Below are 14,059 nucleotides of genomic sequence, written 5' to 3'. Positions count from 1 at the left end.
CGGGTCACTTAGTTCATGTATCCCTGAACACTTGATGCCCGGCCTTATTCTGAACAAGACCACTGGTCCATCAAGGTCAACTTTAGTCCTTTTCGCACTTACGGTTTAAACCGCCATTTAAGAGCATTCGCCCCAATTGCAGCGGCTTCGGGATGGCACCCCCATGTTCCACGCTGTCCAAGGCAGTTTCGATTTGGTGTCTTGTTTCTCATTTTAGACTGGCTTTGAAGCCTCGGTGCAGTTTCGGGCTTTCAGGGCTTTGCAATTCACGTCACACTTTTTTGAGAAGGGAATCATTCCAGCTGAATTCAACTCTCTTACACAATTACATGGCTTGGATTTGGGTGAACACTTCACTCCCCTCAACGATCCTGGAAGTTTGTGAATACTGTATTTACTCAAAAGGAAGGCAACTCTGAATGGAAGATGACCCTCTCTAAAGATGTTATACCCCTGCCCCCATTTTGCTGTACATAATTGTAAGTTGTATGCAAATATAACACGACCTTCTCTCTTGCTCTCTTTTTTTTTTGATGCCATACCTGGAAAAAAGCCCTGGTCTTGCACTGGAGTAAATCCTGTATATATGGGTTGGGAGGAGTAACAGACAAAACCTGGAAAGCTTACGAAAATAAACACCTCCTTCCTCAAAGGAAAGGGATGCTTAAGCTTGTATGGGAAGAATATACTGAAAGGAAGACAGCTGGAGTGCGAAAGCCCTTAACCAGGGCTTTTTTTCAGCTGGAACGTGGTGGAACGGAGTTCCGGAACCTCTTGAAAATGGTCACATGGCTGGTGGCCCCGCCCCCTGATCTCCAGACAGAGGGGAGTTGAGATTGCCCTCTCCGCAATGTGGAGGGCAATCTAAACTCCCCTCTGTCAGGAGATCAGGGGGCGGGGCCACCAGCCATGTGACCATTTTCACTGAGGGCGATTTAAACTTTTAAAAGCTCCCCCCTTGTTCCAGCTGATCCAAAGTGACGTCATTGGTCCTGGGACTGTGCGCGCACTTTGCGCATGTGGTACCAGGGACACCACCTCCCGCCAAGAGTTGCCCTCTGTGCTGGCAACCTACTGAGTTCCACCACCTCTTTTCCCAGAAAAAAAGCCCTGCCCTTAACTATTGGGAAACAAGCAAGTGGACATGATTCAAGCAGCCTCAGTATGAGCTGAAGGAAACAGCTGCGGATTCCATTCCCTCTCCCGGCCATGGAAAGCTGGAGTTGTGTGGATGCGTTTTGCCTCAAGGTCCAGACATGAAGCAGATCAGCAATCTCAACCCCACACCCTAATTGCCCCTTTTGCCATCTTCACTACAAACATCCCATCAAAATACGGTCAGCCAAGTTCACTGTCACCTGATACACTCTCATATCTGATTCGACAAACCACAGTCACACCACCATCCCATCGTTTCACTCCAAGACTTTGGGAAACAGAGCCTAGAACGCAAAACGAGAGCTCAAAGTCATGTTTTACATCTGGTATTTTTGGAAGCTCAAATTAGGCTTTGGTCCCTAATTTGGGATTGGTCCCTAAACTATGCTGAGCACAAACTATGGTGAGATGAAATATCTGAAATGAACTGATGGCGTCGGAAGCTGAGCAAACAAGGACTTTAAGTAGAAAGCCACAGGGCTAGCAGAATTCATACACCTGCTTGTCTAAGGCAACAAGTCAAGAAAAGTGGAATGCCACATCGGCTGCAACGTGTACAACCCAAGGTCAAGAATTCATTCCTGATGACATAAACTAACCTGATCCTCTTCAGATCTTTCCGAAGAGACTGCCCCCCTACCTCTTCTTTCCAGATAAAGTGCACATGGCAAAAATATTCCTGATCCATCTCTTGTTCTTTTCAGTCAGAACAACAGGGAAGAATAAAACTCCGCAAGCACAAAGCTGGAAAATACCCTGTCCTTAGTACCCCCATACACACGTCTCCCTAAACGGAAGTTTCAGACTGCAAGCGAAAGGCAAATTTGTGAGATTTGGGGTCTATGAACTCCTCTGAGAGTTTGATGAAGGGAATTTTCTTCACATTAACAATAAGACTGAAGTCCAAGCACTTGAGAACAAACACTACACCATCCCTTAATCCTTTGGTAACTGCGTCGTCACTAACGAGCGTCCAGTGTTTGGACAACCAACGGTCCCTGTCGTACTGCATGGTTGGACCTGGTCTGAGGTAACGCTCCAGGAAGGCCTAAAGAGAAAGAGAAAGAATGAGGTTTGGGAACCTGCCCGGTTACTGCTTCGCTGTCACCATCAACAACATAACAAATAATGTTATGGGTATCTCCGTACAGGTTGTCTCTGTACAGGTTATGTGCCCCGAGTTCGACACTATCGGAAAGTGGTTTTTTTCTGTTTCCCCACAGCATCGTGCTGCATTCAGGCATTTCCCAATATTTCCCTAGTTTTCCTCCGGTTGTTCTCAAACCTGCCTTGCTCCTGAGTTTTGGGAAATATTTCAGCAAAGCCTGGAAGGCTCCATTGTTGGTGGAAAAGTTCAGATTTTCCTCGCCCCACCCATACAATAACCATTTCCTCTCTCTATTGCAGAGAGGTTTCCTTTTTCCCCAACTGGTGATTTAATAGCATCAGGGTTTTTTTCTGGGGAAAGAGGTGGTGGAACTCAGTGGGTTGCCCTTGGAGAAAATGGTCACATGGCTGGTGGCCCCGCCCCCTGATCTCCAGACAGAGGGGAGTTGAGATTGCCCTCTGCACCGCTGAACTAAACTCCCCTCTGTCTGGAGATCAGGGGGCGGGGCCACCGGCCATGTGACCATTTTCAAGAGGTTCCGGAACTCCGTTCCACCACGTTCCTGCTGAAAAAAAGCCCTGAACAGCATTATATCAATATACTGTTATATTAAAATATGGATCAGGTTCTCTGAATTCCCAGGGTTTCTTTTTTAAAAAGTTAGTCTCTAGCCCTTTCCCTGAGGAGATATATGAGAAAAAGCATATCTCCACAATGAAAAGGACTAGATACTAACTTTTTTTTTAAAAAAAGAGAATGCTGGGAATGATGTGAATTTTGGTATAACAGTATGTTAATATAATGCTTAAAACACCACGGGGAAACTTGCTCTATGGAAATCCCATTGCCACTGCCGCAACAGGAGGGAAATGATCCCCTCCCCTCCCTATGTGGAAAATTCCTATCTAGTCCCCTTTCCAGGCCTTTTCACTATGTGCCGTGAATAAATGAGGGAGGAACTCAGAACAGCTATTAAACGCGTCCCAAACTTTACTGGTTGGTACTTCTTTATTCATGTTGTATTGTATAAAAAACTTAGTCTCTCACATGAGGATTGAGTAAATAACAATATTTTCTTTTTTTGATAAGATTTATATGCACCAAACTGAATGTACAGAAGAGTTAAATTGATTGATTATGCGAGGAGTTATATAGAATTACCATAAAAAGATGAAATGAGTAATATATAGAGAACAAATCAAATTGTTTGATTTAAATGTGGGAAATTTTTATGGTTTATGATATATAGTTTTATATAGAAATATTCAAAACTGGAAAATGGGATAAATTGTTTATCTAAAGACGTATAGTTTGGGTGTATAATAAGTAAAGGAGTTAAAGATGTACTGCTTAATATAATGGAGAATGTATATCTGTTTTAGACAGAGGAATTTAATAGAAGAAAGGGAGAAGGGACAGAGGGTGGGAAAGCTGTTGGAAGTCAACAAAAGGGGGGGAAAGGGAGGGGGTTAGAAACGAAAAATTAGGGGAAAATTGATTGTAATGTAAAAATAATAATGTTCTAACCCAATAAAAAACTTTTCAAAAAAAAAAAAAAAAAAAAAGAACAGCTATTAAAGCATCTCTTGGGAGCAGGGAAATGAATGTCAGGCCCAGCCCCTCTCTCTCTCCACCTGCCGGAGCACAGCAGAGCTCCTTCTCAGACCCAGCCCCCCTTCATTCACCTGGCAAAACCCCAACGAATGAAAGTCTAGATAGTTCCTGTTGTTTTGGCAACCTTTGAGAAACAACACCCAGAACCAGTTTTGCTTTTGAGGTGATTGCTCGATACCACTCACATTTTATTCTGTGCAAACCCTGGGGAGGAGGGGCGGAGAAATTCTGTCAGAAACTTTGGTGCCAAGCTTGTTTGACACTCATGCTGGAATGCAGAGAGCAGAACAGACCTAATAAATCGTAGACATGCCACGCTCAAATGCCTGGAAACGGATCAAGGTGGACATCCAGCAGGCAGGCAGTTTCTGAGCAGTGCCTGAACAGAAGGCAGTGAAGAACCCATATTCCATTGTGTGTGCCGAGAAAAGGGGAAGCCCGATGTAAGAATTTGGAAGAAATAAAACAACATTCCAATTAGAAAATGGGAGGAGGGGCTCTCTGTCCTTTTCGGGCCTATGAATTTATCTCTTTGAGGATATACATGCAGGAATGCATCTGTCCACACTGGAGGCAGAACTTCCTCAAAAGCTCTAGGACTGGATCGCTCTTTGCCTCTGAATGGCAGCAATGGCTAAACTAACCTCTTATATACATAACAGACCAACTTTAGAATTTCAGGAAAAATGGAAAGTTTTTTTGATTATGTAGCTGAAAAATAAGAAAAGCTTTAAAATAAAAGTTATTAGTAAAATTCACCAACTGTTAAATCAGTAATCGAAAATGATGAATTCAAAATGCTGAGTATACTGTTAAATGCCGAATATAAAATGTCGAGTATAATGCATTTTAACACTTCTTCAGATGCCAAGTGTCCAATAGCACCTATAAGACTAACAAAATTTGTGGCAGGGTATGAGCTTTCGTGAGTCATAGCTCACTTCTTCAGATGCCAAGAGTCCAGTAGCAGCCATAAGACTAACAAAATTTGTGGCAGGGTATGAGCTTTTGTGAGGCACAGCTCACTTCTTCAGATGCCAAGTGTCCAATAGCACCTTTAAGACTAACAAAATTTGTGGCAGGGTATGAGCTTTCGTGAGTCATAGCTCACTTCTTCAGATGCCAAGAGTCCAGTAGCAGCCATAAGACTAACAAAATTTGTGGTAGGGTATAAGCTTTTGAGAGTCACAGCTCACTTCTTCAGATACAGCTAGAATGTGAGTCCTTCTCACGTTATTCCACTTTCCAAGATACAGGGACATGTGGTATTTGAAGAAGCGAGCTGCAGCTCATGAAAGCTCATACCTTACCACAAATTTTGTTAGTCTTATAGGTGCTATTGGACACTTGGCATCTGAAGAAGTGAGCTGTGCCTCACGAAAGCTCATACCCTGCCACAAATTTTGTTAGTCTTAAAGTTGCTATTGGACACTTGGCATCTGAAGAAGTGAGCTGTGACTCATGAAAGCTCATACCCTGCCACAAATTTTGTTAGTCTTATAGGTACTACTGGACTCTTGCTCTTTTCTTCCCCAATCAGGTAACTGTTTGGACTCCCTCACCTCCCCCACCCCCCCTTCCTATTTTGAGGAGAAGAGTTGGGTTCTGAATGTCTGCTGTTCCTTGTTTACTTCCTGGAAGAGGGGGAAGGAACAGTTCCTTGGGGAATTTTCACACCACAACTCCCAAGGGAGCTCTGGGCGGGGGCACTCCTTTCCCCCTCCCTATGTAGGGAAGTGGCCACTCACCTGGCTGCTTATGGCAGTTACCAGGCAAATGTAGTACAGCAAATGAGCAGATAGCACAAAATTCTTAACCAGCACAAGAACAAAAGCCACGTAATACTATTTATTAGGGCCAACCAGAATGACACTGTGTCAGTCCCTGGCAGGTAGACCCCTCAAGCCCCTCCTCAGTGAACACACGTTAGTTCCAGCAGAATCGGCTTTATTAGGATCTATGCAGTTCAGGTTTGCTCTCCATCATGGAGCTTGGCAGAAGTGACAATTCAAATCAAGCAGTCTCTGTTATAGCTGATTTTCCCATGCTCCAAATGACAGTTAAGATTTTGGTGCTCAAGAATCTATTCAGTTATGACTATGCATCAGGTATACAATACATAATTCCCAGCGTCTGGGAAAAGGAGTGAAAGACACACCAAGGTCATGGTCATGAAAGCTCATACCTTACCACAAATTTTGTTAGTATTATAGCTGCTACTGGACTCTTGCTCTTTTCTATTGCTACAGACTAACACGGCTACCCATCTTGATATATCTGATTGGGGGAAGTGAGAAAAAGTTGCACAGGTAATTTTCACAAATACCTGCTTGCTCCCCCACAAATAACAGGTAACAGCCCTATGAAAGAGTTAGAGAATAGTGGCCGTTTCCACACGGCTTACCTTTTGCCGGAGCACAGTGTCTTCGTGCGCGAAATCGCGCCAGGAAGACGCTGTTATTGCGTGATTTCGCACGAGAACACGCTGTGTTCTGGCAAAAGGTAAGCCGTGTGGAAACGGCTCTTGTCAATGTACTTCTTTGCACAGTGTGATAACGAACATGGCTGTTCTACCTCCCAGAGAGGCCTGTAGGCTGGGTGTTTGCCTTTTCCCCCTCATGGTCAGAAAAAGAAAGGTGTAAGGCTCTTCTGCTTCCAAGGAGGCAGGGCAGGAGGAAGCCTCATCTGCTCCCTGTGGAAGTCTTTCAGCCTTGCTGCTAAGCCAGGAGACAGCCATGCTCACAGCTGCCCTCAAGGCTTCTCTGCTTCACACAGGAAAGCGCCGAGAAGATGGTGAGCAAGCCCTCGTCGCTCTGTGTGCAAAGGCTCTCTCTGGCTCCCCAGGAAGGGCCCCGAAGGGAAAAGGAGCCTTAGGCATGAGGACATGGGCACAAGGGAGAGGGACTGCGAGGCAAGAGCTGGTGGTGTTTAGAGTCATGCAGGCCCACAGGGGAACTCGAAGCCAGTTCCAACGGACTCTGCTCTGTATCTATGAAGGCTTCATTTTCTTTCTCCCCAGTGAACAACCACAGTGGCTTACAAGATGCTCCCTTCTTTCATTTTATTCTCACAGCTACCCCGCGAGGTAGGTTAGACTGATGGATGGCCAAAGCTCATCCATCGAGGTTTCTTGGCTGAGTGGGGATTCGAACCCAGGTCTCGTAGTCTGACACTCTCGCTCTTAACACCATACCCTGTGGTATTCTCCCTTCCCCAAACTCTTTTTGACCATTTTTGTAACATCTAACCCAAAAAAGAGTTCTGGCGAATTCAAAAGCTCGCACACTGTTACGTGTCGTTTGATTGTTTTAATAATAGTTATTGTGGATTGTGTTATTCAGAAGACTACCATACCCTTCAACTCCCTTACTCACATACAAACACCCCAATCTCTCTGTCTGCCAGTTGGACTAGGGATCATTAGGCTGGACTCTGTGAATTATGACCTAAAAGAATATTGAAATTCTGCACCAAAAAAAAGTAGAATCCTGCAACCTGTATAAATTCTGCAAATGAAGCCAGAAGGAAGAACTTCCTGACAGTGAGAGTGGTCCCTTAGTGGAACAGGCTTCCTCGGGAGGGGGTGGGCTCTCCTTCTTTGGAGGTTTTTAAGCTGATTCTGTGAACCTGGGCAGATCATGAGAGGAAGGGCAGGAAGGGTTACGTCAGTGCTTAGTTCTCCTGGCCCCTTCTTACACGCCCAGGGTAATACTGGTCGCCACTTCAGGAGCCAGGAAGCAATTTTCTCCAGGCCAGTTTGGCCAGGGATGCTGGAGCCCTCCAAGTTTTACGATTCCAATGTACTGATTTAGCTCAACAGTTCCTAAACACAGATGAGCGATTACGCATGCAAGTCTAAATGCACTTATCTTCTGCAGTCTCTGAAGGTCGTAATTTGGGTATGCCTTTCTCAAACAGACATTGTGGCTGTGGTCTGGGTGTTATCAAATCTGTAACCCATGATTTATTTGAATGTCCCTGGTACAACAAGGTGAGACAGAAACGGATTAAACTTCTGACATTACACTGGGCAGGGCTTACACCAGATATTTTAGTCCCTAAATTGTTAACAGACTCAAGAGTCGAAAATTTACCTATTTTAGCCAAATTTTTATTCAGGCCATGAGAACTTGGGCAACTTATAAGAAATCAGCCTTTTTGAAGTTCATGGACTTTCTCTGGCCTGAATTCTTCCTTTCTTCCTCATATTCTCAGTTACTACTTAAGATGTATAGATCAGAACAGTAGAGTGAGAAAGAAAAGAAACAGGGGTGCTGGAGGTTTTTTGCCATCTTCTGGGCATGGAGCAGGGATCACTGGGGTTTGGGGGGGGGGAGTTGTGAATTTCCTGCATTGTGCAGTGGGTTGGACTAGATGACCCTTGAGGTCTCTTCCAACTCTATGCTTCTAGGTTACAGAGGGCTGAACATTTTACTCTTTTGCATAATGTAGTCTAGTTTTGTCAATCGTGGGCAGGCGCCACAGGCTCTGCAGGTCACTGATGCCTAATTCCCCAAACCTGCCACCTGACATGCCTGCAGGCATTGCCCAGGCTGTGCCAAGCTTTAGGGACTAGAAACGCTTGTTGCAAATGAACACTAAGATTTTCAGGAAGCTGATTTTGGCCACTGCTCAGGAGATGGAAACGGTCCAATGGACGTGGTACCTTTGAGGTCATGTTGTTGCTGATGCAGAAGGCCAGGTGTTGCAGGATGCTCTCCATGGTGTGATAGTGCTGTTGCCGAGTTGTGCGGAGGTACTTCTGTAAGGCTCTCGCCATGGAGGGAAAGATGGCTTGTGCTGCCTCTCGGGGGTCCATCACCTCTCCCGGGGCTTTCTGCTGCTGCTCCTCTGCCTGGAGATGCTTAATGTGGGTGAACGCTTCTTCAACTGCAACCACCAACCTGCAGTGCAAGGAAGCACAAAAGGTCTCTCATCCTAAGCAACACAACTAGAGACATAACTGCATGATATGCCAGATGCATGCCAGGTCATGGGTGAGCATATGGACGTGCAGTCCATTGGAAGGACATGTGGAACCATAGAAAAGAGGGGAAAGCCCCCCTTTTTCCACTGGCAAAGGTGGCATGGGAGGGAAACTGGAAGCTCCTTCTCCCCCCTTGCAACTCCATGTGACCAAGCAATGTTTAAAGTGCACTGCCCCAATGTACTTCTGACTGCAAGTCCGGTTGTGCACCCATGACGCAACACGTGTTGGGCATATCGTGTAACTTGGACCTATAGCCCAAGCGTCCATGTGAGCTTTGCGGTGCACACAAGACCTTTCCAACATGGGCTCCCCATCCACAGCAGCATTTCTGTCTGATAGCCCACCCTATCCAAAAGGTTTGGGGTCAGTAGTAGTAGTAGAACTTTATTGTATTTAGCCATTGGCCATAACAAATTTATGAAACCATGTAACACATTAACTAATAAGAACTTTAAAATCTGGTGATAAAATTAATTTAAATTTGTTAATAAAATAAAATAGACTAAGCCAACCAGAAGATCATGAAGCTACCCTGTTCACTGCTGCCCTAGATCTAATCTTCTCGGCTGCGAGGGCAAACTGAGAAACTCTGTAAGATACAGAAGTATCATTATCTGATAACAGAAACACGATCTTCTCGAATTCAGAGCCTGCATTTATGGCAGATAAAATTCCAGCCAAAAATTTATCTCTGGGCGACCTATATAACAGACAAAATATAATGTAATGAGGCAGATTCTCAACTACAAGCGATCTGCAAATACAGACGCAGTGCTCTGTTGGGGTGTAAGAGTAGCGAACAGCCAGAAGAGCTGTTTGCGTAGTTTGAAAACGCAGGGCAGTAAAAGACACTCTGAGATTGTAGTTGGAAATGTTAGCTAGGTAAGTACATCTAGAATGGTCAGATTTAATTGATTTATACCAAGGAGCTACCTTAGATTTTAATACTGAAGATCAATCAATAAGTGAGTCTGAATTATAAATCCAGTTCCTGGGCTGATGGTTTGGGGACAGAGAACAATCTATTCTTCCTCAACTATTCTTCCCTGTGCTATACCTACAATCAAGGAATGAATTCGCAGAGATACTAACTTGACTGCTAAGTAAATCTCTGACTGCTGGCCACACATGCAACAATCCTTTTATGCTTAGAAGAAACAAAAGCCTCCGCAGTATTAGGCAAGAGCCCTTCGGCAGGACAGTTCAGAGCGGCTACTCGTTGCTTTCCCAAAGGAGGGCAGCAGCCAGCAAGATTCAAGCAGAAATGTCAGGGAGGGGGTACGTTAGGCAGCTGGAGGTGGGGGGAGGTTTCTCCTTGACTGTTGCCCGTCCTTAAGCCCAGCAGAATGCAGAGCTCGGCACACCCAAAGTAGGTGGCTTTCAATGGCTTTAAGGGTGCTTAACTTTGTAGAGGATTGAGGTGTAACTGCAAACAAAGAAGAATTCCTCTGGGAGGGGGGGGGAAAGCCTTCGAGCTCTATTAGCTGCAAGTGATCTCTGGTAGGCCCCAGTTTGCCACAGCCAGAAGGGGAAAAGGGAACTCACCCAAGAACATGGGGACTCAAGACGCCTCAGTGTGTGTTCGTCAAGTGTAGGGATATGCAATGTTAGCCAGGAAGCTTAGATTAAAAAGACAGAGGTGATGGAGATCGCTTCTCAGAGGGTTTGCTAACTTCATCTTCGCCTCCCAGAAGGCTCTGCCAATTTCCAGTCTAAAGCTGTGTGGGATGGCAAGCAGAGGGCAGCGAGGAATGGAAATGGACTGCAGCTGCCTTCCAGAGCTGGGCTTGGACCTAGAGAGGTTATAATGAGCTGAAGTTTCCCTTCTGGCATTTCACAGCCCCTTCACAAAGCTCCAGTGTAGAGCAAAACCTTTGCCCTGCCACCGGCTCTGTCTTTTTAAACTACCCTTCCCGGCTACCACTGCATCTCCCAATACGTGTTCTTCACGTGTCAGATGTCTCGTGTAGAGAGACTCTAAGGTGAAGTGAATGATGGTACTCTGCAGGGGTGGGGTGGGGGGCGTGTTTCACAGCTAGGTTCAAAAGAATGTAAAGGATTCTGATAAAGTGGCAAGGAAACGCCCTGAGCCCCAAGGCAGCTCCTCGGGGGGGGCACACTGTGGGGGGCCTTTTTTGCTTGCTCTGCAGGCAGGTTGGCTCAAACGGGTGGGCAGCATTCCACTCTCCTTAATTCACGAGGCAGGCAGGACCCTTGGTGAAGCACCTCTGCTTCACACAGCTGAGCAAACAAGCCGTTCTCAAGCAAACGCAAGCAAGGGCTGCAGGGTGCAGCCAGCCACTGGGGGGGAGGGGGGATGAAACGGCCACCTGGTTTTACAAAGGAAGATTAAGAAAAGTAACAGAAAAATGTTTCTACATTGCATTATGCTGAGCATTCCACTTCTATGCTCCCTACATTGGGACGGGGCTTTGGCCAGCTCAACAGCACAAATCAACACAAAAAAACTAATGTAAAAGCAACTGAAAAATGAAAGCAACACAACACCCCTCATTTAAGCAAGTTGCCCTTTTATCTCAAGCCTGCAGAACAAACACCGGGTTGGGCAGAAGGCCGGCCAGAGGCAGAATGTCAGCAGAGGCAGAATGGAAATAGCAGATGATTCCCAGGTGGAAAACTGATAGAAGGTGAAGTGGTCGTGATACAGGCAGAGGATCTTTTCGGATCTAGTTCAGTAGAGAAAGCTGGAATTAACTTAAATGGGGATGCAATGTTCTGATGCTGAAGCGGTGGGCCTTCTGGTCATAATACCAGACTGGAGGCTGTGTTAGAGTCTCTCCACATGAGACGCCTCGGTGCACCTTCATCAAGTGTAAGGAGATGCACAGTTAGCTGGGAAGCGTAGATTTAAAAGACAGAACTGGAGGCGATCGCTCCTCAGAGGGTTTGTTAATTTCATCTTTGCCTCCCTGAAGACTCTGTCAATTTCACCTCTCCAGTTTGAAACTGTGTGGGATCACAACCAGAGGGCAGCAAACAGGGCCAAATTGAGGGGGGGCAGGGGGGGTAGTCTGCCCCTGGCGCCACCAGGGAGGGGGCGCCGGGAGCAGATGCCAGCTGCTGGAGCACGCAGGTGGCAGTGTAGGCAGCCTCACAGCCCCCCACGCTGCCTTCGCCTGCCCCGCAGGACAGGGGGTGGCTGGCTTGCCATACACCCCCTGTCCTGCAGGGCAGGCAAAGGGCAGCGCAGCCGCCCATGCCATTCGCCTGCCCCACAGGAGAGGGGGAAGCCGGCCGCCCCCTGTTCTGCGGGGCAGGCGTATGGTGCGGGCGGCCTCGCAGCCCCCCGCGCTGCCTTTTGCCTGCCCTGCTGGACAGGGGGCGCTCAGCAAGCCAGCCGCCCCCTGTCCCGTGGGGCAGGCAAAAGGCAGTGTGGGGGGCTGTGAGGCCGCCTGCGCCATGCACCTGAGGAGAAACGAATGGCGTGGGTGGCTTCCCAGTCCCGCATGCTGCCTCCGCCCCCTGCATGATGACATCACCAAAATGAGGTCATCGTGCTGCGCCAGGAGCGCGCACGCGCATGGCCAGACTAGGGTTGCCCTGGGTGCCAGCAACCCTAGATCCGGCCCTGGCAGCAAGGAATGGAAATGGGCTGGAGCTGCCTTCCAAATCTGGGCTTGGACCGGGAGAGGATATAATGGGCTGAAGTTTCCCTTCTGATATTTCACATCCACACAGCTCCAGTGTATAGTTTGTATGTTTTTATGGTCTCTAATTTATAATAATCATTTTACATATTTTAACTATATGTTTCTGAGACTCTGAGAAACCCTGCCACAACTGAGCAGCCCATGCAATTAGGGACTTGCACTGGAGTCTGTATGCATAGCCACATGTTCCTTCAGCGCTGCTGTCTCTTAGTGAACAAATAAGCTGAGGCACCAAGAGAAACAACAGGTCAATTAAAAACCTCTAAGCAGAACGCTTGTTCCAGTGCTGTTATCTTTCTTCAAATACCAGCCTGCCAACAGCTGTATAAGACAACAACCTGGAGAAGCAAGTTCCACTCAACACAATTATCTTCTGGATGCACTAACCATTCAGCTGATATATCTGCTCTAACACCACCCTCTAGATTCCCCCATCTATTCCCATCCCTTCGAAAGACATCTAACTAGTTTTTAAAACCCATCTTCCGGTAACAGAAGATAATTCCGCCATCCACCCTCTCGGCACATTTATTCCCTAGACTGATCCAGTCCTTAAGAATCAGCTGAGCTGTAACAGCCAGGGCAGATCTCCACTTTGGGACTGGCTATGTGGCTAAGAGTCTCTGGTGTGGGTGCGCTCATGCGACACTGTGACACAGCAGGTTTGTTCTGTTTTAAAGTGGCAGCAAAACGCCCAGCTACATTCCCTGGTAGGGAGGTGGCTTGCCACCCTACCCAGATGGTAGAGGAAGAGTATAAATTGACATACAGATACCACCTTAAAGTTATTCTGTCACTGTAGTCAAGGCTCTCGATGGGAAGGGAGGATGGACCTCAGATGTATTTCCAGTCCAACATCTCTCTTACCATGCCTTGAGCTCAAAGCACATTTGTTTGAATACCTCTCTAATTTTGATGTTGGGCGCATAACATCTTTCTTTTTTACTTTTGTTTTACTTTTGTCTTGATTGGTTAATGTTGTGGCCGTGGTTTTTCTTTCAGAGTCTCTTCTTCCCAATTTCCTCTCAATTAGGTATTGTCATTTATATGGATGTTAATGTGCTAGAATCTGACTCACAAATGATGAGATTGTAAATTATTTACTCCTATAAAGGGACAATGTGTGTATTTATAAAGAGGCGCTGTTTAAATGCTACAGAACAACATAGCTAAACAGCATTATGCTTAAGCAAATAATTCATTCTGAAGCGGCTACTAAGGCCTTGTGACTTGAGTACAGAGTAAACAGACAACGTAAGTGCACTTTCTTTAATTCCAACCTCCCTGGTACTTTTCCATCAACCCCACCTTTAGGAAATCTTTGAATACACAAGACCCAAATTCCTAGCTATCCAGCTATGTACCACAGAATCATAGCGGGTCCTTACAGGCCATCTAGTCCAATCCCCCGCCCAATGCAGGGACAGCCTAAAGCATCCCTGACAAGTATTCGTCCAGCTGCTCCTTGAAAACTGCCAATGAGGGGGAACCCACCACATCCCTAGGCAGCCTATTCCA

The 14,059-nt window shown here is 46.4% G+C and overlaps 1 protein-coding gene across 1 annotated transcript in view; it reads right to left on the bottom strand.

The window, feature by feature from the left end:
- Positions 1-935: 935 nt before the first annotated feature.
- Positions 936-14,059, bottom strand: part of VANGL1 (VANGL planar cell polarity protein 1) — a 61,723-nt gene continuing 48,599 nt past the window's right edge. Inside the window, exons 7-8 of the mRNA XM_055002123.1 lie at positions 8,547-8,784; positions 936-2,206 (exon numbers count right to left, since the gene is read on the bottom strand). Coding sequence (XP_054858098.1) covers positions 1,946-2,206; positions 8,547-8,784 — 499 coding nt within the window. The 3' untranslated portion in view covers positions 936-1,945. The remainder of the gene's footprint in view (positions 2,207-8,546; positions 8,785-14,059) is intronic.

Source organism: Eublepharis macularius, chromosome 18 (genome assembly GCF_028583425.1).
Source record: "Eublepharis macularius isolate TG4126 chromosome 18, MPM_Emac_v1.0, whole genome shotgun sequence".
NCBI classification, from domain to species: Eukaryota; Metazoa; Chordata; class Lepidosauria; order Squamata; family Eublepharidae; genus Eublepharis; species Eublepharis macularius.
Note: the sequence above shows the minus strand (reverse complement) of the source record. Positions and strands in the feature narration are given on the sequence as shown.